The sequence below is a fragment of the Rousettus aegyptiacus genome, unplaced genomic scaffold (assembly GCF_014176215.1).
Source record: "Rousettus aegyptiacus isolate mRouAeg1 unplaced genomic scaffold, mRouAeg1.p scaffold_m13_p_16, whole genome shotgun sequence".
Classification (NCBI taxonomy): domain Eukaryota; kingdom Metazoa; phylum Chordata; class Mammalia; order Chiroptera; family Pteropodidae; genus Rousettus; species Rousettus aegyptiacus.
The window spans coordinates 40703082-40726700 of record NW_023416291.1 but is presented as its reverse complement, the minus strand read 5'-3'; the positions used below and the strand labels follow the sequence as shown (position 1 = coordinate 40726700).

Here is a 23619-nt window from a genome sequence, read left to right as displayed (position 1 = left end):
TGTTAAAAGGAACTGGCACAGACTCTTAGCTGCAAATCCTAACCACATCATTAATCTTCCCCTCATCTTTGAAGTGCAGTAATAATCATCACCCCTGCCCCCCTGCCAAAACAGGCTTGGAAAAGAAGAGGCTCCCTGACCTGTCAGTGGTAGAGTGAGGATTCAAACCCAGGTCTGCTTAATTCCAAATCCTGTAGACTTCACACACAGCCACCATCTCCCACTGGCAATTGGGCTGCCATGAGCCTCATTCCCCTAGAAACTTTGAGCATCTCTAAGGACACAGATGCCCACTGTGTCCTGAGGCCAAAAAAGCAGAAATGAATCAGACAAGCCAACAGGGTTCTCTCACAAAAGATTTATTCGCTGAACCTTCATGCTTAGCCTTGATGGACTTGCAAGAGGATGAATTCGGGGCCTTATACCCTCAGGACCCACCCAGCTCCCAGGTGTCACCAAATCAAGGCACTTTCCCAATATCTGGGATGCCACTGACTCCATGCTGATCTTGACACAGCTGAAGACTAATGCCCTGAGCACCCATGTGCAAAAGGCAGCCTCAAGCTGGCCCAGTGTGGGCCCTAACCCCACCTGAGACTGGCTATATTCAACCCACCTACCACTCTCAGAAGTCCTGGCAACTTGGGTTGAGCTGAAGGTGGCTGGGAGGGACCCTCAGATACTATCCCCCTTGCTCAACCTGAAGCACGTTCCCAGGCTGCCCAGCAGCAGCATAAGACTTGACACAGAGTAGATGACAGCATGTTTGTTGGGCAACTGAATGAGCAGCAATGAAGGACGTCAGCCTAAGGAAGGCCTGGTGCTTCTAGGACCCAAGGGCGAGTGTTAGGAGCCCCTGGACAAAGCTGGATCTTGGTACCCTCACCCAGCCAGCTACATTTCTTTGGTTTGGGGCAGCCCAAAGCCAAGGATCAGGACAAGCCTTTCCCCCCCTCCAAGCTTTCAAGCCTGGCCTCCTTCATGCCAGGTAACTTGCGTGGTTCTGTGATCCATGAACACCCATGATCTAAAACGCAAAGCTGTTCTCAAGCACAGTGAACACCCGCCACAGCCTCTCCTCTTGACTGCATGGTGCTTCTGAGCTTAAAGGGCTGGTTTACGTCCAGCCTCACATCAGCCCTTGTGTACAGAGGAGGGCCAAGGGTCCCCACTATAAGGTGGGGAATATAAGACTCAGAGAAGGAGGCACCCTGCCTAGGGGTGCCCAGAAGGAGTTGGCAGGAAGACGTGGAAATCACAGCAGCTGCCTTGCAGCACGTACTTGGGAATCATCCCTCAAGTGAATGAGTTTCAACTTGGCTTGAAATTTTTTTGGAGTCAAAACTTAATTTTAGAGAGGAAATACTAGAACCAAAAATATAACTCCCAGGGTTTCTGGCTGTTGCCACTGTCAAGATTCTGTGGCTCCCCACCTCAAAATCTGTGACTCTACAGGGGCCTGGCAGAGAGGGACCCCCATTCCTACAAATGCCCTTTACCCCCATATCTCATCTAACCCCTCTCATCAGCCCTGAAGAGTAGGCTGATGGCCTCAGTTTGCAGACAGGGAAGTCAAGGCCTGGAGAGGGGAGAGTTGAGCCCAGCACACCTCCCCCATGCCTGGCCCTGAGGGTTCTGGGTCCAGATCCTCTCCCTAGCAGCCCGCAGGCCCCCTGGGCTGCTTCCTAATCTGCCTTCTTGGTCTTCTTCTTCCTGGAGCCCTCACTCAGCTCCTCCTTGGACTTTGCAGCCATGGCGGAGTGCAGGGAGCTGGGCCCACCACCACCGTGGGACCCTCCATGGGCCCCACCGTGGTTGTCATGGTGATGGTCACCCCCCATGGTCGTCCCAAATAGCACAGGGCAGATGTAGCCCTCCAGAACATCCAAAGGGGAGCTGTGGGAGTGCGTGGCCGTCAGGAACACCTGAGGTGGGGTGGCAGGAGGACAGGGAGACAGTGAGAAAGCCAGAGGGAGACCAAGGCAGAAAGCAAAGAAGGGGAGGGGGAGAGGGGAGAAAAGGTCATCCATGTCAAGGTCAGAGGCAGCTCAGATCCGCCCCTCTGATTGCACACATCCCCAGGAGGGTGACCAACTGTCCCGGGTCTCCTGGGACACAAGACTTGGTATCAAAGCTGGGCTCATTGGGACTGTTGGTCACCCTCTCCCCAGAAGTACTCCCACCTGGGCTCAGGGAGGAGCTGTGTTCGGCCTGGAGTCGCTCACTCCCTTTGGATTGCCCGTGGTCCCTTCCCAGAGCCAGCAGCGGAGCTCTCCAGCTCCTCAAGGAGGGAGGAGAGTGTGACCCCTCAGGCCCCTCCTGGGGGTAGGGTGACCCCAATTCAAGGCCTGATGACCAGACCAGCACCATTTCTGGTACAGCCCAAATCCCTGGTGTCCTGAGGGTGCCTTCCCTGCATTTTGTCCCTCTGCTCTCCATGAAGCTCCAAACAGGCCTCGCACACTCCTGCTTACTTCTTGGCCTTTGCCCAGGCGGGGCCCTCTGCTGGGAAGACCTTGTTCCCTCACTCCTGTCCCCACATGCTAGACACTGCTCTTCTCAGACCCTCCTCCATGTATGAACCTACTGGCAAGCTCCCCGCCACCCCGCCCCAATATAGGGCTGTCCTTTCCTAGACACCCAAAGCTGTGAGTCTGAGCCCCCAGCCCAGGAGGGGTGGTTGGGCATGGGTCAGGACAGGAAGGCTTACCTTACAGGACACCATAAACATGGTGAAGATAAAGATAAGAGTGGCTTTGGACACCGGGAGCCAGCGGGTCTGCTGGAGGGTGAAGAGTATGGCTCCATACAAGCTGGCCTTGGTGGGGCTGGAAGGGACAGCCGTAGTTACCAGCAGGCACAGCATGGCTCAGGCCTTTGTATCTCTGTCCCAGGACCCCTTCTCCACCTGCCTCCAGCCAGTCCCAGCTCCCATCCGACTTCTGAGTGGGAAGTAGGAAGATGCCCACCTGGTACAGAGGAGGTGGTGTCTCTCTATGCAGTAAAGGGTTAACTTGGCCCAAAGAGAGATCTGGCCTTTGTCTCTGGGTCCTGGGAGGTGCTGTCTAAGCTCTGGAAATGTTCTGCCTGGTAAGAGTGTCTCTGTTTAGTTGGGGACTTTGGGTCACATCAAATAGTAACAGTGTGATTTAGAGTAGGGGTCTTGGGTCATGCAGTATCAGTTCAATCTCTAGAGGGGTTGGAGGCCGAGGTGAGCCACGTAGGTGGTCAGTTATGTCCGTGTGACTGAGCCCCAATAAAAACTATGGATACCAGGGCTCGGGGGAGTTTGATGGTGGCCATGGTCAATGCGTGTGGTCACATGCGGATGCTGGGAGCAACGGGCGACACCTACGCAGCTCCGCCGAGAAGGGGTAAACAGGAGCTCAGGCCTGGTATCAACCCTGCCCCATGCGCGTCTTCCCTCTGCTCATTTTAATCCTTTCCCTGTACTAAAAACCATAACCCTGAGTTAAAGGGCTTTGCTGAGTTCCATGAGTCCTTCTAGCACACGGAACTTGAGGGTAATCTTAGGGTCCCCCGGACAGCACACTCCCCAGGAAGTGGAATTACAACACATGGTTTTTCTTAACTTTCCTTTTCTTCCTTGCAGAATAGGTTTCTAAGACTTTAGCTCGTCGCAGCAGATAGACCCCAGACTTCTGTTCCTGAGGTCTGTCGCTCACTGCACATACTTGATAATGATTCCACCTGATATTTTCTCACTCATCTGGTCCCAGGGCCAGGGACATTATGTCTGTGATTCCGTGGAACCCTCACTCTCAGCTAATGAGGTGGAAGGGGAAGGAGAAGGCGAAGCCACTTGGCTGCTTAGCAGAAGGCAATGCAACCATCTGGGCCCCACGTCCCTGTAAGTGAACTGAGGATGGGAACAGACTTCTCGTGGAGAGGAAACAAGATAAAGCTGCCTTTTCCAAAGTATAAAACAAGAGGTAATTTTCACTGGTATATGGGAAAAGCTTTTAATTTTTTCATATTTTAACGGCTCTAGTTTTACTTATTGTAGATTGGGAGAAAATTTAACTAGCCCTAACCTGTGATGTTTGTTTAAAATGTATCCTAAATGCTGCCCTTTGGCCCTACCCACCATTCCCCCTCTTAACGCCAGCCACACTCCCCACCCACACTCTGTGCCCCTGGCTCCCCACCCACACTTCGCACCCTCCCCTACAGAACTAGGCAGATTGTTCTTTCTGACTTGACAGACGGCAGAGGTCCTGTCCTCTGTCCAGAGGCTCCTCTGCTAGAAAACTCCAATTTATTCTTCAAAACCCAAATCAAGTGTCTCATCTCCCTGCATCTCTGCCTGTCCTTGACCCCTAGGCAGAGTTGTGGTTCCTTCTATGGGTTCCCCTAGACATACATGTCCTCTGGAAGCTTCTGGAGAACAGAATCAGGGGCTGAGGGCTCTAAGTTACCAGAAGTATCCAACCCAGGATCAGGCAAGGGGGCACAAGAGGGACAGATGGGGAGGACGGGGTACTCACAAGGACATGTGCAAGATCTCATTGGTCTCTGGCTTCCAGACCCCTCGGAGCAGCTGCTCAAAGCTGGACATGAGGGCAACACCAGCACCTACGAACAGGGTGCTGTTGAATGAGCCTGTCGCCCGCAGTTGCCCGTATTTCTTAGCTGAACTCTCAAAGAAGCAGACTCTCCACTCCTGGAGTCCTCTCCAGAGGGACGATCAGCCTGGGTGTATGACGATCAGTTGCAGGTGGGGAAACAGGCTCAGAGTGGACAGTCTTGCCAAGGGTCACACAGCATATTTGGAGCAAAACTAGCCAGAAGAAATTGAACTAATATCCTTCCTACAAGGCTCGGACAAATCTGGGTTGTCTGCCCTGATGCCCCCAATCCAGGACCCTGAGCTGTGCACAAGGCTTCCGGAGTGGCCCCCGATCCTAGCCTCCCTTCTCAGGGCTCAGAGCTCTCAATCTTTCCCAAGTAACTTGCCCTCTAGGAGGCATGCTATACCCCTGGGGAATTTGCTCTGTAGTACAGGCTTCCTAGAAAGAGAATAAGGAGACCTATGTGGAGACATTATGGTTAAATTTCAAGGAAGAATCTTCCCATTTACCCCAAAAGCATTCACTAAAGAGGCTTTGACGCCTACTCCAGGAGCAGCTGGGTAACTGGGGTCCCCGATACGTACCAGTGCACCGGGGGTAATTTTGCCTCCCAAGGTGGCATTTAGCGATATCTGGAGACATTTTTGGTTGTCACACCTGGGGGGGGGGGCATGCTGCTGGTGGTCGCAGGCCAGAGATGCCGTTAAACACCCAACCATGCACCAGACGGCCCCCACCACAGGGAATGATCTAGCCCCAAATGTCAGTAGTGCCACCATTGAGAAACCCTGCTGGAGATATCAGCTGTCATTGTTTCATCGTTGTCCTATTTACCTTTGACAGTTAAATTTCTGGAAGAATCTTCTCATTTGCCCCAAAGGTGTCGGCTAATGAGGAGCCTACACTCCTGCAGCAGTTCTGATGCCCCTTAGCTCAGAGCAATGGAAGTGCCAGCAAGGGTGCCTGACATGTACCACTGAGCAGGGGTTCTCAACTGGAGTCACTTTCCATTGTCACTGTCATGGTCCTGTTTACCTTTGACCCAGCCTGTGGCGATCATGACAAACCACCCATGGTGGTAGTGGTGATGCGCGTGGTGGATACCCACGGCAATCTTGCGGACTCTCACCACCTCCTTCATGGCCACGAAGATGAGTTTCACAGGCAGGAAGCAGACACACTTGTAAAAGAGGTCCAGGGGACAGAAGAAAATCAGGTACCTTAGGGGAGAGAATGCCAAGCATCAGGCAGAGACAAACTGTGAGGGCCCCAGAAGGAGAGGTTGTGTCCAGACCCCCTTCCCCACATGCCTGGCTCAGGACAGAGCTAGGCAATGGAGAGTGGTGTGTTCAAGGCCACCACAGAGGTTGCGATGGTGGATCCAGGTCCCTCCAACCTGCCACCTCCCTGGTGGCTGGGTCACCCCTGCCCCCGATTCTACTCTTCCATGCCCTGCCAGCCTGGTGATGCTTACCAGATGGCTGAAGCCAGTAAGACGCTGGAGTTGTTGCTGAAGTAGTCTATCAGGGGCTCCCCGAGGAGCAGATCAGCCAGGATGTAACTCCCGAAGCAGTGCAGCATGGCGCACAGCCAGGACGCCATGGGGTGGCGCCGGGACAGCTCCACTGCTCCTGGGGAAGAGGATGGAATCATACGGTAGCTGTCTTTATGTGACTGGCTAATTCGATTTAGCATAATCTCCTCAAGGGTCAACTATGTTGTAGCAGGTGTCAGAATTTCCTTCCTGTTTAGGCTGAATACTATTCCAGACAGACATGCATGAAGGTATCATAAGTTGAACTGTGATTCTCAAAAAGATATATTGATGTCCTAACCCCTGGTACCTGTGAATATGACCTCTTTGAGAAATAGGGTCTTTGCAGATTTAATTACATTAAGATGAGGTCATTAGGGTGGGCTGTCATCTAATGCCTTGTTGTCCTTATAGACAGAGGAGACGAGACACAGGTAGGAAGGTGACGTGAACATGGAGGCAGAGACAGGAGTGACGCAGCTGTAACCAGTGGAGCGCCGAGGACGCTAGCCGCCTCCAGCAACTAGGAAGCGGCGTGAAAAAATTCCTTCCCAGAACCATTGGAAAGAGCATGGCCTTGTCGACACCTTGATTTTTGACCTCTGGCCTCTCGAATTGTGAGACGATAAATTTCTGTTGTTTAAGCCACCCAATATGTGGTAGTTTGTTAAAGGAACCCCAAGAAATTCATACAGAAGGCCATGTGAAGACAGAGGCAGAGATTGGAGTGATGTATCCGTAAGCCAAAAAAATGCCAAGGATTGCTAGCAACACCAGAAGCCAGGAGAGAGAAGCCTGGAAGGATCCTCTCCTCGAGTCTCCAGAAGAAACCAACCTGCTGGTACCTTGAGTTTGGATTTTCAGCCTCCAGAACCATGAGAGAATAAATTTCTGTTTGACCATGGATAACTCAAACTACAGAAAGCGAAACTGCAGATAGGAGGGAGGATCATTGTAGTTCATAGATACACGCACAGTGGTGAAGGCAGAAATGCAGTCATGGCAAAAATACAGGCTGATTTCAGGTCGGTGGTCATATCTGGAGAGGGAGGAAGGGAGGGGAAGGGGCAGGGTTGACTGTGTCTGTCATTCTATTAAAAAAAAAAAGCAAATCTATGTTCATATCTGTTAAGTCTAAGTTGAGGGGACAGAGGTGGCTGTGATATTTGTTCTGTGTATTTGAAACATTTAATCATCAAAACTAGAAAAAACAGAAGCCCCCCCTTGGAAGGAGAGAGGACAAAGGGTACCCTCTCGTCTATTGCACTGGGCTCCACAAGCTGTATCGAGCCCCCTTGTGGGTCCCTTACCGCCTACCCCATCCCTGATGGCCAGGAACAGGTCTCATTGTCCTGGATGGGCAGCAGGGCAGGGAGTGCGGCGGGGGGCGGTGCTCCAGGCTGTTCTATCCCAAAGAACCCACCAATAGATTCTGGAAGATTCTTGGAAGTCCATGTTCACAGCAGCACTATTCACAATCACCAAAAGGTGGAAACAACCTGTGTCCATCAGACGATGAATAGACACAAAATGTGATACATCACTTTGCAAAGCATATAAATGACTAATTGCTGTATTGTACACTTGAAACTAACATAATGTTGTATGTCGACTGTAATCAGAAAATAAACTAAAGGACAAAATGAAGTCTTTATAGATACTACAACATGGATAAATCTTGAAAACACGCTAAGTGAAAGAAGCCAGACACAAAAGGCCATATAATGTATGATTTCATTTATATGAAATGCCCAGAACAGGCAAATTCATAGACAGAAAACAGACTAGTGATTGCCAAGGGCTGGGGGAGGGGACACAGAGAGTGACCACTAATAGGGATAGGGTTTCCTTTTGGGGTGATGAAAATGTTCTAGAACTTATGTATCACATATAGGTGGAATTATATAACACAGCCTTTCACATCTGTCTCTTTCGCTGAGCATATTTTCAAGAATAATAGTTATTTTCACTGTTGTATAGTATTCCATCATAGAAATAGATCATGTTAGTTACCCATTCTCTTGTATATACATTACTTCATATGTTATCTAAATGCCTAACTACTATGCTGTACACCTGAAACTAACATAATATTGAATGTCAACTATAGCTTTAAAAAACCACTTTTTATAACCTGGTTTTCTCTTCCTTCACAACGATCTGTATCAACACCTTAAAAAACTAGAACATGGCAGGACAATAAAAGCAGGACTAGTGAGAGTTGTTCTAGACTAAGTCATCAACACACTCCCCTGTCCCTTCGCCACAGGTGCCAACTAACCTTGTGATCTCAGACAAACTATTTTTTCTCTCTGCAGCCCTTTTCTTCTTGCAGATGCAAACCTTTAATCCCTTCCTTCCCCGACTCCTAACAAGGAATTTTCTCTCCTCAATCTCGCTCTGGAGTTACAGGTGTCCTGTGCATCTTCTCCCTGCCCTCAGGTTGTCTGAAAGTCTCAGCATTTCTAAGGTCCTACAGGATTCAAGAGAGCAGAGTGCTCTCTTCTACTGGGTGGGGTGTCTATTTAAAACACCACCAGCTGAGAGTTAATCCTTCCGAGCAGCTGGTGGGTCCTGCAAGGGGCCAGGTCAGGTGAGGCGCCCATGTTTTGGAGAAATGGATACCTCTGCATCTAAAAATAACCCCCAGGGGTTGAATACTTTCCAGGGTCTTTCTTGTGTCTTCTGGGGCTGTCCCAGGGACCAAGACCCAGGAGGGGGAGGGGTGGGAACCTTGGTTTTGCAGGAGTAAAGCAGGCTCTGTGTTTGTACTCTGGGTGAGTCCTGGTTGAAAAGTCACACGCCTGGGGTTGGCTCTTCTGCTCACTCTGGCAGGACTTGGGAGAAGACTGACCCCCTCCCAACCTCCAACCTCAGTTTCTTCTGCTGTCAACAGAGAATGAGAGCATCCCCTTCACCAAGTTGTCTTAACTCAATATGGCGTGCATTATCACCGTTATGCTTCTTATCATTATCCATACCCTCCTGGCAATTCTGGAATCTTCCCATTGCCACAGATGGGAAGACTGAGGTTGATGGGGACAGCCTGCCCTGAGGACCTATAGCAAGGTAGTAGCTGAGAAATTATCCCCATGGTTCCTTCCCTTTGCCACACTCCTTGATTTGGGGACAACAACCAGAAGCAGCAGAATGTGGTTTTCAATCTCAGGTTTGCCACCAAAGCTCTCCCCACTCAGAGCTTCAATTTGCTCATATATATAATGAGATGCTGTCAAGAGTGAATGATTGTCCCAGTTGGCCTGGGACCAAGGGGTTCTTGGGACATGGGACCTTGGGTTCTTGTCTCAGGCAAATCTGGGTGAGCTGGTCACCCTGGTGCTATCATTCATTTCAAAGGGCACTTGTGAGGATAAAAGAAACTGCTTAGTGCTTAGCAATTATGCAAGAGTTATTCCTGGAGCTGAACTGAAATGGAAAGTACCAGTGGGTGGAAACTCTAGGGGATGAATTTATAAAAATTAGCTCTGTCTTAGGAGGGAGAGGAAACCCTGATTGATCCCGAGTTCCAGCCTGCAATGGGCTCCATGACATTCACTCTCCAGGGGTCAGTGGATGGCAGGGAAGTGCTAGAAGGTTCCCCAGGGCACTTTCAGCACTGCCCTTTGTTCTGTGCTATGTAGTTTTGAGGTCTAAACATGGGAAGTATATTGACAGTCTCTTTTTTCCTGAGCCTTCGAGTGAAGATCTCTGCCTCGTTTCCTTCCCCTTAAAAGGAGTTGGTAGCCCCTTGCAAGGCTGGAGGATGAGCTGTTCCCCGCCCTCAAAAAACTTACAGTTCAAACCAGAGATCAAGAAACTATTCTCTTGGCTCCCATTGCATTTAAAAAAAATATTCAAACTGCAGCCAATATGTCCTTCAATAGGTGAATAATTAAACTGTGGTATACCCATACAATGGAATATTATTCAACACTGAAAACAATGAGCTATCAAGCCACAAAAAGATGTAGAGGGACCTTAAATGCATACTGCTGAGTGAAAGTGAGTCTGAAAAATCTACAGACTGTATGAGTCCAATTCAGTGACATCTGGAAAAGGCAGAACTATGGAAACAGTAAAAAGATCAGGGGTTGGTGGAGGTTCAGGGTAGCGGGCAGGGGAGTGTGATGAAGAGGTAGAGCACGGGGAATTTTTAGGGCAGTGAAACTATCCTATATGATACCATAATGGTGGCTACATATCATTATAGGTTTGTCCTAATCCATACATGTACAATGCCAAGAATTCCTAATGTAAACTACAGACTGGTTGATAATAATGTTGACAATCTATGATAACGATTACATGATAACATATATGTTGATAATAATGTTGGTTCATTAAACACTGTAATGAACTCATTGCAATGAATGTAATGAATGTGCCACTCTGGTGGGAAATGTCGACGGTGGGGAAGGCTGTGTGTGTGGCGGGGGCGGTCAGTGAAACTGCACTTTCAGCTTAATTTTGCTGTGGATCTAAAATGGCTCTAAAAAGTAAAGTCTATTAATTTAAAAAAAGAAAAAGACAAAAGTGTTCCAACAGCCAAATCACATTTCCAGTTTCCCCTGAAAAACCAGTTCTGGTGGTTCCAGCCCCAATCAGGTGGAGATGAGCGTGGCCTGGATCCCACCTGGCTAGCTTATCACTACCCATATATCATCTGCCTGGCCCTTGGAAGCACTGGAGTTTGAGATTCAGGCTAGATCAATGGTTCTCAACTCAGGGCAAAAGTCTGGGACACTGGCAATGTCTGGGGACATTTTTGATTGTCACAATAGGGCACACTACTGGCATCCAGTGGTGGAGGCCAGGGATGCTGCAAAACATCCTGAAATGTGCAGCCCAGGCTCCCACCATAGAGAATGCTCTGGCTCCAGCTGTCACTAGTGCCCAGGTTAGGGAATGCTGGTGCAGAGACCTGGGTCTCAACGGGGGAACTGTAAAACACCTGAAACTAATATAATATTGTATGTCAACTATAATTTAAAAATACATTTTAAAAAATGTTTAAATGGTGTGATAAAAGCACTAAATAAAACATATTGGCAACAGTATAATAAACAATATTTCAATTTTCCCAGTCCCCTCCCCTCAAAAATACTGATGCTGGTACTATCACCAGTGATTCCGATTTAAATGATGGAGAGGTGCTACCTGGACATGAGCATTTTAAAAAGCTTCTCAGATGGGTCTAATTTGAGGACCACTGGTCTGAAAAGTTCTTTGGATGGGTCATGCTTAAGGTAACCAGGATTGTCATTCATTCATTCTCATTCCTTCATCCATGCAGCACTGTTTCCTTTCTTCTTGCATGGAGCAAGGTGTCCTGGAGGTGAGCCGGCCCCAAAGCACCTGCCCCATGAAGGAGCTCCAGGTTTAAAAAGGAGCTCAACATCTTTCAGTCCATCTCTTCTCATAAGTTAGTGTGCTTAAGGAGAACTTATCAAATGCAGATTATGATTCAGCAGGTCTGGGGGGAGGGTAGACCTGGCATTCTTAACCAGCTCCCAGGAGAAACAGATGCTGTTCACCTGAAGACCACACTCCAAGCTTTGTCCTCATTCAAGATTCTCACCAAAGACTGACCCAGAAAATGCCTGCAACTCAGGAAACACATTCCCTCACCTCCTTACAAAGAAGTGTCAGTACCTCTCCCAAGTGCCTTAGACTGACAGTTATCAATAGATCTTCACAACAGCCAGGAAAGGGAGTCCAGGGTTAATTTTGCCAATGAGCCCATTTCACAGATGAGCAAACTAAAGCTCAGGGAAGTGCAGTGACCAGCCTGATGTTTACTCAGTGGCAGAACCACTCCCAATTCGGAGATTTTCCCTAAAGACAGCTTTGCTCTCAGCTTCGAGTGTGCTACCTGTGCAGTCACCCAGGACCCTGAGCTCAGAAGAGCCCCGCATTCAGTTTGATGTTCTGCCATCGCTGCCTGGAAATTCTTAATTTCTGAACAGAGGGCTCTGCAAATTCTGGAGCTGCTCCTGCAAGTGGCACATGGGTTCTGAGAAGAAACTTTTACGAAGGTCCAGCAGGAACACCAAACTGGGGGGCTAACAGCTAAGTCCAATGCTTCCCTTTTCTACAGGGAAGCAACTATTCCAGAATAATCCTATTGATTCTTGTGTTTAAGCAGACCAGGGTTGGAATCCCAAGGCCAGCATCTACCAGCCATAGCACCACAGGCTCATTGTATACCCAAGTTAGCCTAGCCTCTGTTTCCTGTTTCCCCAGTTACCGAAGGAAGGGGGTAAACTAGGCAGCAGTTTCTCAATCTTGACAGCAGACGGCAATCACTGGGGGAGGAGAACTTCAAACATGAACAGCCAGAGCCCCACATCAGATATTCTGAATCAACTGTGGGGGTTTAAGAGCTCCCAGGAGCCTCTAACATGCAGCTAGAGTTGAGAACTGCTAAACCTTCTCAACCTCCAGTAATCTGCAGGCTCCAGTACTTCTAGTTCAGGTGACTTACTCTGGGACTCCAGTAGGAATGTCCCAGCCCCTCCTGCATACTCCCAGGCAGGCAGGAGACCCCTTTCTTCCAGACCCGTGTGGGGCTCTTGCTTCACACTTCGAGATTTCCCAAGGTGTGCTGGGATCCGTACTCGTCTGGGGAGTGGCCTGAGCCACCAAGAATTCATCCCCAGACAGGAAATACAACCTTGTGGCTATGCTATGGCAATACAAAGCTTATTTTGCTTTGCAAAGTAATTGCTCTCCAGAAAAGCTTTTTAAAAGATAGGCTCTGGCCTTTGGACTGGAAAAATAAAATGAAACAAAAGAGCTTGGCAAGCAGAATATGATTCTATTTGCATAAGATTGTGTATTTACGTCCACAACTATTGGGGTATAAATGCAGAGAAAAGAGGTCTGGAAGGATAGACAACACATCAGCTGTAATTCTCTTTTTTCCTTTGTGCTTTTTGGCTTGATTTTTAAATATACACAAGCACCTATTTTTATCATCTGAAAAGAGCTATTTTCATTCTGAAAAGAGAATGTGGAGTGATTTACATCTGAGTGGGAGAAAGGGACACAAAGTTTTAGGGTGATTGATCTTTTTTTCTAAAGCTAAATTCTACTGTCCAGTTTAGTTTGCTGGTGTGTTAGAATAATTAAAATACTAGGAGATGAACAAGAAATATTCTGTGAACCTTGTATAAAAATAGAACACATTCTACAGAGGCCATTTACTCTCATTTAAAAAAAATGCTTTGTTTTGTTTTGTTTTAATCCTAAACGTTGGTTTCTTTCCCTCTGTGATTCTCGTCTAGAGCTGGTGGGAGAAAGCTGACCCTAAATTACCCTGCCCTGGGGCTGGTTCTGCTCAGTAAGTGGAAAGGATCCCGGCCAGGGCTACAAGAATTCCGGCAGGGAGCAGAGATCCAGCACAGCCTCGTGGAGGGGAAGAGGGGGGAGGTAGCCCCATGGCCGCAGGGGGGAAAAGGCACCGGTGTCACTTTCCCTGAACCTGACCCCAGCACGACCGGCCCTTATATAGACGTCTACTCAGCTGCTGCTCCCGCTCCCGCTCCGTGCGCCAAGGGCAAGAAGGGAGGTCATGGCTGCGGGCTGCCAGGACTTTTGACAAGGCCTTCAGCACCGGCCCCCCGCCAGTGCCCTCACCAAAACCTACGCCCCTTGCCCAAGTTCATGAGACTCTCCCCTACCAGGAGCCCTGACCTTCTCTCCCTGTCCCCTCCCCAGCACCTTTTTCCCCTCCTGTGAACTATCATATCACGTTCCTCTCCTTCCCTCCAGCCCTCATTTGGTTCCCTTCTCCCAGCCCGACTATCTCAGGGAGGGCTTCTCTACTTGCCCTCCCTCACGTCTCTCTCCGTTGCTTGCCCGGTATGGGAAAACCCCGTGATCCCGGGTTCTGTCTGCATCTCCGAATCCTCCCCTGAGCTGTCACCACCATGGTCTAGGGATTCCCCATCCTCGCCCCCCGTGATGCCAGCCACCTCCAGCCCTCCGCCCTGTCTCACCTGGCTCATATTTGAGGTAGAGGATGGAGACGATGAAATAGCTGAGGTCGAAGACAGGGAAGAGCGGCACCCGTGAGAAGCTGAGCGCCAGCTCGCCCAGGCTCAGCGCAGACAGCAGCTCCATTGCGCACGCTGGGTCCCACCCCAGCCCCCAGCCCGGTGCGTCCCGCTGCCCGCGGCCCCGCGACTGCTCCCCCGCTGCTGGACCCGCCCCCGCCCGCCAGGCACCGCCCCCAAACCGGCCCAGCCGGAGAGGAGGGGCGACAGCTGTCCTGGGGCCGTCCGGTTCCATGGAACCCAGCTGGTTTGGTATTCCTTACTGTTTCTCTTCTAGGCCATCACGACCCCATTCAGCCCAGCGAGGCGGAGTGCAGGCTCCCGTGAATAAATCAGACAGGGAGCTGTCCACTGGAGGGAAGGGGTTCCTCACGCACAGCGTCCACCCAGGTGGAACCGATCAGTCAAGACCTGGTCCAGGTGAGGCTCGATGAGGACCCACGTCCTCTATGGAGCCCTCGGATCGGGACTTCCCTCCACTGTGGGGCCTGATCAGTGGTGAATCCCATCCTCCCGTATCCCAGGGGATCCCTTCGGTCAGGACCCGGTTCTTTATGCAGTTGTCATGACCCCAGTCCTCCGTGTGGCTCCGTAAGTAATGGCTTCCATCCCCCGCGGGAACCCCCGTCCTCCGAAGGCACTGCTTGGTAAGGACCCCCGATCCCCCTCAATGGAGGTCCCCAGGAGGACTCTTTCCAATCAGTCGGGGCGTCCATGACGCGGAGAGCCCACTGTGTCAGGACACATTCCCCTATGCAGCTCAGAGGTCAGGGGCCCCATTTCTTCAGAAGCCCCATTCTAGACTCCTGCCCAGAAGGAAAAGACACTGCGCTAATTCTCCAGCGCGCGGTCTTCTCGCGCATGCGCGACACGCCTCCAATGAGTGACCTAGTCTCGCCTCCAGATGACACCGCCTCTAGGTGATGTCACACGCTCTCGCAGCCCTTCTTCACTACACTCTGGGCCTCCCCTAAGGGGCGGGCCCGCAGAGGGCGGGACCCTGACTACTTAAGCTTTCGATTGGCTCAGCCCTCACCAGGGCTGCTTCGTGATTGGTCGGCTCATACTCCTCCCCCTCCTCTCCGGCGCTTCCGCTTCCGATTCTGACCGACGCTAAGGGCTGTAACGATGATCGGAGACATCCTGCTGTTCGGGTAATTAGGGGGACTAGAGACTGGGCGAGATGGCCCGACGGGGCGGGGGACGACCCAGGTAACCGCATTCTTCCTCCACAGGACGCTGCTTATGAACGCCGGGGCGGTGCTCAACTTTAAGCTGTAAGTAGGCCGCGTCGCGCCGCAGCTCCACCCGGGGACCTGCAGCCCCGCCCCCGCGAGCGTGAGCCCGCCCCACGCTGTGTGCTCCACTCCCGAGTCCTAGCCTGCCCTCTGGCCCCGCCTCCAGCCTGGTCCTTGCGGGTGGGAGTCTCCGCGCCACCACGGCTTGAAGTCCTTACTCTCCGTTCCCTGGTCGTACATCGAAGAGCCACAGGCTTACTTCCCCAAGGAACTCTTCCCCTTAACCTGAACCACCTTCTTCACCGGGTCGGTGGCTGTGAATGGTGGGGCAGATGGAGGCCTAGAGAGGTTCATTGAACCGTCTGAGGTCACACAGCAAGTCAGCGGTGAGGCTAGACCTGAAGCTGTGTGTCTGTGGCCTTTTGAGGTCAGGGGACTGAGCGGCCCTGTGTCCCATCGAAAGTGGACAATGACTGCTTCTCTTCGTAGGAAAAAGAAGGACACACAGGGTTTTGGGGAAGAGTCCAGGGAGCCTGGCACAGGTAAGGCCTTTCTGGACTCGAATTGGTCCATGTCAGAGAGAACAGTTCTTTTCTCACCAAGTTCTACCCTAGTTTTCTTTATAATTGTGTTTGTGTGTGTGAGAGTGAGATGGGCCTGAAGATGTGCTGTTCCTTCTGCCCACATCTGTCACCCATTTCTTTCTCCTGCCAGACCTCCCGCATAGGTCAGCACTCATGTCACTTCTTACAGTTACAATTTTCCTTTGCATATGCTGTCATCTGGCTAATGTCTACCCCTAACACTTGACCTTAAGCTCTGGAGAAGAGGCTCTAGCTTATTTTGGCTCAGTCCTGCTGTGTGATTGCTTATTTGGTATTTATGCTCCCTGTGAGCTCCTTCAAGCAGAGAACCCTGTCTTTTTCCTCCCTGTGTCCCCTGCGCTGGGCTTCTGCCTGGAATGAGTGGTCCACAGTCAGTATCTGTTGATGGCAGAAGAGTCTGTTTATGTGATTCTGGGCTCAGAGAAGGGCCTGGCCAAGTAATGCCTTTTATCCATCCTGGAGACATACCTGTCTCTGACATTTGCAGTGTGTGCTGGGCCAGTTCTTACATAGGCTTTGCCGCACATAGCTAACCCAAGGGGTGGACAATACCGGACTCATATAAACCACATTAAAAGAGACTGTACGCTGATCTCACACTAGAGTGGTACAGCAGTATGAGGTGGCTGTCATATTGGGTTGCTGTGAAAATTTCTGAGCTCTCGTCTGGTATTCCATACTTACTGGACATCTGTGCTCTCTAGATGACACTTTCGGTAGCACCCTTGCAGGTCACCTAACCTGGACCAGTTCATTTCATTCTGGAGGCCTGGCAGGGGAAAGAGGGCCTAGGGAAGCACTCTACTCAAAACTCCAGAGGAAGTTTCTGGAACCCAGGTGTCTGGAGTCTGAACATACTAAATTGCCTCCTTTTGAAGTAGTTTCTGTTCCTTGGTAGCAGAGAGTACTAGAGTAAGTTGTCACCAAAGCAGAACTCCTATTTTACTTGTCCAAATTAGTATGCTTTTAGTTGCCAAAACAAAACCCAGCTCAAAGTAGTTAAAGCAAATTGAAACATCCAAGGGCACAGTTGAGCATTGAATACAGCACACCTATATTCAAGGCTCAGAGCAGCCCTCCAGCATGTGACAGTATCCAGCTATATTTTTTTCTCCTGGGTTAGTTTTACTGTCAGAGACAACCCTAGAGGAGGGCTTAGAACGTTCTTCTGTAAAGGGCCAGGTTGTAAATATTTTTGACTTTGTGGGCCATGCTGTCTCTGGTGTAAAATTCAACTCTGGCATTGTTTGAAAGCAGCCATGGGCAATATGTAAATGAATGGACATGACTGTGTTGCAATAAAACTTGATTTATGGACACTGAAATTTGTATTTCATGTAATTTTTGCATTTTACCAAATACTCTTGATTTCTTTTTTTAACCATTAAGATATATGAAAAACATTTTTAGTTCCTGGGCCATACAGAGACAGGTGGCAGAAGCTGGTTTTAGCCTCTAGGCTGTAGTTTGCCAACCCCTTCCCTAGAAGTCTCGGCTTACATCTTCCCAGCCCAACCAGCCTGACAGAAAACAGTAGTTGGGGCAAAAGTTCTAGGGCTGACTCTTCATTGGGCAGACTTGGTTCATGTGCTCCTTCCTCTCTGAGCCAGTCAGAGGCTGGGGGTTTGGTGCTGTCCCAGGATTGGTCAGTGGCAGCCACAGCCTGAGTGCTGAGAATAGGAGAGCAGAAGGGACCCAAAGGAAATGCTGCGCTGCCACTGGAATGGGGGCGGGGGGAGCAGTGGGTACGAGTGGGCAGAGGCTGCAGAAGAACCTGCAGCTCTGACAGCAGAAATGTTAGTGCTTGTAAACATGCTTTCTGACTTTCCAGGTGACAACATCCGGGAGTTCTTGCTGAGCCTCAGGTACTTCCGAATCTTCATTGCCCTGTGGAACGTCTTCATGATGTTCTGCATGATCGTGTAAGTCAGGCCCGCCAATCCCCTTCATTGTCCTTATCCTCTGTGTCATTCTTGAGAATGACCCACCTGATGGTTGCTCTGTTTTCTTAGTCTGAACTTTGGTGTCACCTTTTCTGCTGTCAAAATAAGAACTCTCCACGGTAGAGAGGAAACTGGGGTCTACAGGGGTTAAGCTACATCATAGCGGTCCAGGCCAGCGTTCTTCAAGTCCTGGCTGTGCCTGGTGTGTCACCAGGGGCTGGCAAGAGATGCCTTCCCTGGTCACCTCTCCTCAGCTCTTCTGTGCTTAGTGTATACTTGGCATCTATCAAGGTAAAGATATGGCTTGAACAGCCATTGTGCTGCTGGGTCCTGTTTCTGCCCTGCTGGAAGCCAGCAAAAGTGAAGTCAGACTTTATTTCTGTTTTCATGCTCTTTTTCATTTTCTTTTTAGGCTAATAAAATTCAATCAGGTTGGTTTTCCTTCCAGTGTCAGGGCCATAATTCCTATACTGCTGTTAATGAGATGTGAGTCTTAGAGAGTAAACAGACTCGGGGTTAAAACAATGGGAGATACTGGGCGCATCCCATATGCTTCCCCCAAAAAGGATGAGAAAGAAAAGTCGACTGCCCTGAGTAGCTGAGATACTGAATTTGGGATTGCTTGGTGGTCCCTGTGCCGGACCCATGTTGTTTGAGATGTTTCCAGGACTCAGGAGATCAGGGGACAGGGGGGTTCACTTTGCTCCTGGAAAGTGTTTTAGAGCCCGGAATGAGGACTGTGGTGGATGCCCAGAGATGCCCTTTTTGGAAGCTTGGGTGAGGCCTGCTTAGGTACAAAGTGGGATCTTGAAGAAAAAATCAGTCGTGCAGTGGCAAGAGGCGGGGGTCTCCCAGTTTAGGTCACAGTCAGGGAGAGGCTCTGAGAAAGTACTATTTAAATCAACAACAGGAAGCCCAGTTTGCAGAGCTGGGGAGAGAGCACCAGAAGCAACATGTACAAAGGTCCTGAGGCAAGGAAGAACTTGGTGGAGTATTTTTTTGTCATTCTGTTCTTTTCTGTCAATCAGCTTTATCATCCTCTCTTGCTTGACTAGCTTCCTTCATCTTCCGGCCTGTGAGCAGAATGGTAGCCTCAGGCTCCGTGACCTCCCAGCTTAACTAGGTATCACCCAGTTCTAAGTTGGATTGGGGGTTTCTGATTCCAACCTAAACACTGAGGTCAGGGTTCAGCAAACCACAGCTCATGGGCCATGTCTCCCTGCTCTCTGTTTTTATGAATAAAGTTTTAATGTCATACAGCTGTACTCACTTTTGTGACTGCTTTTGCACTCCAATGGTTGAGGCATTCTGACAGAGACAGCCTGGCCCACAGAGCCTGAACTACTTACTGTGTGCCTTCTGTAGAAAGAGCGTGCTGACCCCTGACCTAGGCCAACTCTTGCTGCAGAAGCCATGAATGAGGGAAGATTCTTTGCAGAAAGAGGTGTCAGGGAGGCAGGGAGGCAGTGAAGGGCTTTCTTCGAGATATTAAAAACACTGGAAATCACCTAAATGTCGAAGAACAGGGGGAAGAGTCAGATAACTTAAAGGACACTTGTAAGACCAACTGTCATGATGCCATCCATCATTGATGATGTACCAGAAGTTTATGTGTACACTGGGGAATGTTTTGAGAGTAAAGAAGGCTGATGTCACCTCTATGCACATTCTAGCTTCAGTTGTGACTTGCACATGGTAAACATTGACTAAATGCTGAGTGAGTGCCTGAAGTCTGTAAAACACTCTGGTGAGGGAGTTGGAAGGATCTACTCCAGACTGTCCATGGAGGGGACTATAGCAGAGCTGGAGAGATGGGTACCTATTCCCTGCACCCACTTCTGTATTGTTTGAGCTGGGCTACTTTGGAAATTTTAAAAAGTCATGAAAAACTTGAAATGTGGGAGAAACATGCCTGAATGTTTAGGGACCAAGGGTACTGATATCTGCATCTTACTTTGAAATGCATCAAAAATAAGGTAGACGATTAAATGGGTAGATATGCAGTAAAGAGTATTGATGGCATAAAGTATGCGGCTGTTCACTGAACTGTTCTTTTAACTCTTCTGTATATTGAAATCTTCAAAACAATACTGAGAGGAAGATAGAAAACAAGGGTGTCAAACCACGGAGAAGGATTAACAAGTAAAAAATGAAAGTTGGTCTTCATTATTTTGTAATATATTCACAGGATTGTGCAACCATCACCACAATCAAATTCTAGAATATTTTAACCACCTCAAAGGGAAATCCCATACTCTTTTCGCAGTCACTTCCTCCCCACAGCCTCGGGCAACCACTGATCTGCTTTCTGTCTCTATGGATTGGTCTATTCTGGACATTTCATATAAATGGAATCATACACTATGTGGCCTTTTGTGTCTCCCTTCTTTCACTCAGCATAATGTCTTCTAGTTTTTTCCATGTTATAGCTTGAATCAGGACTTCATTTCTTTCTATAGCTGAATAATCGTCCATTGTATGGATATGCCACAGTTTGTTTTTCTACTCATCAGTTGATGGATTTTTGAGATATTTCCATTTTTTGGTTGTTATGAATAATGCTGATACTAACATTTGTGTACAAGTTTTTATGCAGATTTAAGTTTTCATTTCTCTTTGTTATATACCCAGGAGTAAAATTGCTGGGTCATATATGGTAACTCTATATTTATCCTTTTAAGGAAACACCAGAATATTTTTCAAAGTAGCTGCAGCATTACATTCCCACAAGCAGGGTATTATGGTTCCAATTTCCCCGCATCCTTACCAGTTCTTGTTATTGTCATTTCTTTTTTGATTATAGCCATCTTAGTGAATGTGAAGATTGATTTCCATTTCCCTCATGATTAATGATGTTGAATATCTTTTCATGTCCGTATCAGTCATTTGTATATCTTTGGAGAAATGTCTATTTGTCCACTTTTTAATTGGATTATTACTGAGTTGTAAGAGTTCTTTTTATACTCTGGATACAAGTCGCTTATCAGTTACATAATTTGCAAGTATTTTTTCTCATTTCGCGGGTTGTCTTTTCACTTTCTTGATGGTGTCATTTAACGCATAGAATGTTTTAATTTTGATGAAGTCCAATATAACTATTTTTTGTCACTTGTGCTTTTTACTGTTACAGCTAAAATAACATTACTTGACCCTAGGTCACACAGATTAATCCTAAATTTTAATTTTAATAGGTCTCTGATCCATTTTGAGTTAGTTTTTGTACATGGTGTGAGGTAGAAATCTAGCTCTATTCTTTTGCATGTGGCGATCCAGTTGTTCTTGCACAAGCTGTTATTTTTTTAAATAATCCTTTTATTTTGGAAAGAATTTAAGTTTATAAAATGTCGCAGAGATAATACAGAGAACTCCTCTCTATATCTTTTTAACAGTTCTGTGGTTTTCCCCAGTAGGCCTGTTTCGTAACTTACAGACCCGTTCCCAAACTTCATGGACATATATCCAGTTTACAGGCCTTTCCTATTTTAGATTTTCTTCAGTTTACTCAAAGATATGAAAGTCACCACTGACTAGTAGTAATAGAGAATGAGTGAAAATAAAATGTTACAGATTCATATGAAGTAGATAATTTTTTTAAAGAGTTACAGTTTTTTTAAGTGTATAGTTAGGTAGTGTTAAGTATATCTACAGTGTTGTGTAACAAGTTACTTATAAAACCAGAAAATAGTATAAAATAATCTTAATAAAAACAACTGAAAATGTTTTCTAAAAATGTTTTCAGAGTGACAGCTTCCCATCTTCACAGACATTTCTACCTTCTGACTTTTCCAGGTTGTTTGGCTCCTGAGCCCCAGATACCAAACCAGGAACACACCTCTCCAGGTGCTGGGTCTCCCTTCCTCCATTTCTGATGACTTCAAGAATGTTATTTGACCAGCAAACCAGTGACCTTCCAAGAAAACCCAAGCTTGTGGTGGGTGGAAAAAAGTGTTCGCCAAGATGCGCACGGTTTCCCGGCCACATCACTGTTTTCTTTTCAAAGATATTTTCGTGTTGGTTTCTGCATTGAAATGCTGTCTACTTAATGTGTTTCATGAGGGTTTATGTAAGGGGCTGTTTTCCCCATAGAAAAGAGAACTTGTCTCGATTGTGTTATTAGATTGGAATCCCTCTTCCACCAAGCTTTACTAGAACCATGTTTATGGATATTTGTTGGTTTATTTTCAATAACCTTTTTTTTTTTTTGGTTTGAATTATGCATATTTTAGAAACCATTTATATCCAGGGATCTAAAGTAGAAAGTTGGCTTTAAGTTTGATGCAGCCCCTTTATTGGACTGTGTTTGTGAATAACGAAGTTCATTGTTGCTGGATCTGCGTCCAAGTTCCTTCTGCATCCCAGTGGCTCTGCTTGGCCACTCAGTGCAGCTCAGGTCCTCCCCAGGACTTAAAGGGTGATGTGTTACTGGTTCCCACGGAAGAGAAGTGCAGAACAATTGGCAGGGGCAGGCATGGATCTCATGAGAAATTTTACTTTGCCTTGAAAGCCCTCTGTTAGAGTAACTTTTGAGGCAATTAATTGTACCATTTTTAGAGTGAGAGTGATTCATTTGGTGATATTGAGACCCAGTTTTGAAAGCTTAGGTTTTTGGGTCTGCTTTACAGTGGGTAATTTCAGGGTTGAAAAACACGAGCTTCATTTGAGCGTTTTGCACAGAAGCTTCTTTGAAAGAAAGTCTTGACTTAATTGCCAAAATGAACTGCTGGTGGTTGGCACCTGGATCCCACAGGTGTTTGATTTGTTTGTTGTGTTTTTTGAAATCCTGACTTGTAGATAAACCTGGTGGGAGGAAAAAGTAAAATGCAGGCTTTTAGAACTAAATAACATTGAAAATAAAGCTCATTTCCAAAAAGGACCTTTTGTTTATATATTTTTTAACCAAGAAGTTGACTTGCAACTTGAGTGTTTCAGATTCGCTGTAGGAAACACCTAGGATTCATTTCAGAGACTGAAAAAGTCAGAAATAATGTTCCCTTTTGGATTTTGCTCAGTAAATATTGGACAGGGATTGGGTGAATATGATTTTGACTTGGCTGGCCTGAAAGAATTGAAAAAGCCTGTGGTAACGGTGGGGTTTCGCTAGACTAGGGTCAAGTCCACTTGTACTCCTGCTCAGCTAATGTCATTCTTCTTTGCTGCTTTTATAGTGTATTCCCTCGTCAAATCCGGCCGAGCATCACCCCCTGGTTTGTAAGTAGCAGGGAACGTAGCTTCTGAGTCAAGCTTCGCCCAGGTCTGTGTTCTTGCAGCAAGAGCAGACATGCTGAGATCTTGGCTGGTCATTCATTCTTCAAGCCGTCTGAGTGGTGTGAGGAAGCCTCTGCCTTATTCAGACCTGTGCTGAAGTTTCAATGAGGCAAGGCATTTGTTCTGGGAATGAATCTTTCTTGGAGAAGAGAATGGTGTCATTGAGATTTTGTTTCAATAATTGTATTTTTCTCCAGAGAACTATTATCTCATTGTTAACTTCTTATGAGCAGGGTAGCTTTTGGGAATAAGTATCAGAGGCTGCTGTAGAAATTGCATCTCGTGGATCTTTAGGAAGCTTTTTGAGAACCCTTGCTGGCACCAAAGCTTATCAGAGTTTGAATTTGGGGTGTATAGGGTCCCAAAGCATTTAAGTGCTCATGTT

General features: G+C 47.9%; 2 protein-coding genes across 4 annotated transcripts; one reads left to right on the top strand and one right to left on the bottom strand.

The window, feature by feature from the left end:
- Positions 1-343: 343 nt before the first annotated feature.
- TMEM38A (transmembrane protein 38A) lies at positions 344-15118 on the bottom strand. 3 transcript variants are annotated; one of them, XM_036233894.1, is made up of 7 exons: positions 14447-15118; positions 14127-14167; positions 6067-6223; positions 5628-5812; positions 4509-4596; positions 2711-2828; positions 344-1925 (listed from the first exon to the last, which is right to left on the bottom strand). In XM_036233894.1, the coding sequence occupies exons 3-7, from the start codon at positions 6192-6194 to the stop codon at positions 1686-1688; spliced, it is 759 nt and encodes a 252-aa protein (XP_036089787.1). In that variant the 5' UTR covers positions 6195-6223; positions 14127-14167; positions 14447-15118; the 3' UTR covers positions 344-1685. The 3 variants fall into 3 exon arrangements, with proteins under 3 accessions (XP_036089787.1, XP_016013305.1, XP_036089788.1); XM_016157819.2 differs by lacking the exon at positions 14447-15118 and having other exon boundaries at positions 14127-14324; XM_036233895.1 differs by lacking the exon at positions 2711-2828 and having other exon boundaries at positions 1783-1925; positions 14127-15118.
- A 111-nt stretch (positions 15119-15229) lies between these two features.
- SMIM7 (small integral membrane protein 7) lies at positions 15230-22842 on the top strand. The gene is made up of 5 exons (XM_016157749.2): positions 15230-15337; positions 15419-15460; positions 15911-15963; positions 17858-17948; positions 21759-22842. Exons 1-5 carry the CDS (start codon positions 15312-15314, stop codon positions 21772-21774), a joined length of 228 nt encoding a protein of 75 aa, XP_016013235.1. The 5' UTR covers positions 15230-15311; the 3' UTR covers positions 21775-22842.
- The last annotated feature ends 777 nt before the right edge of the window (positions 22843-23619 follow it).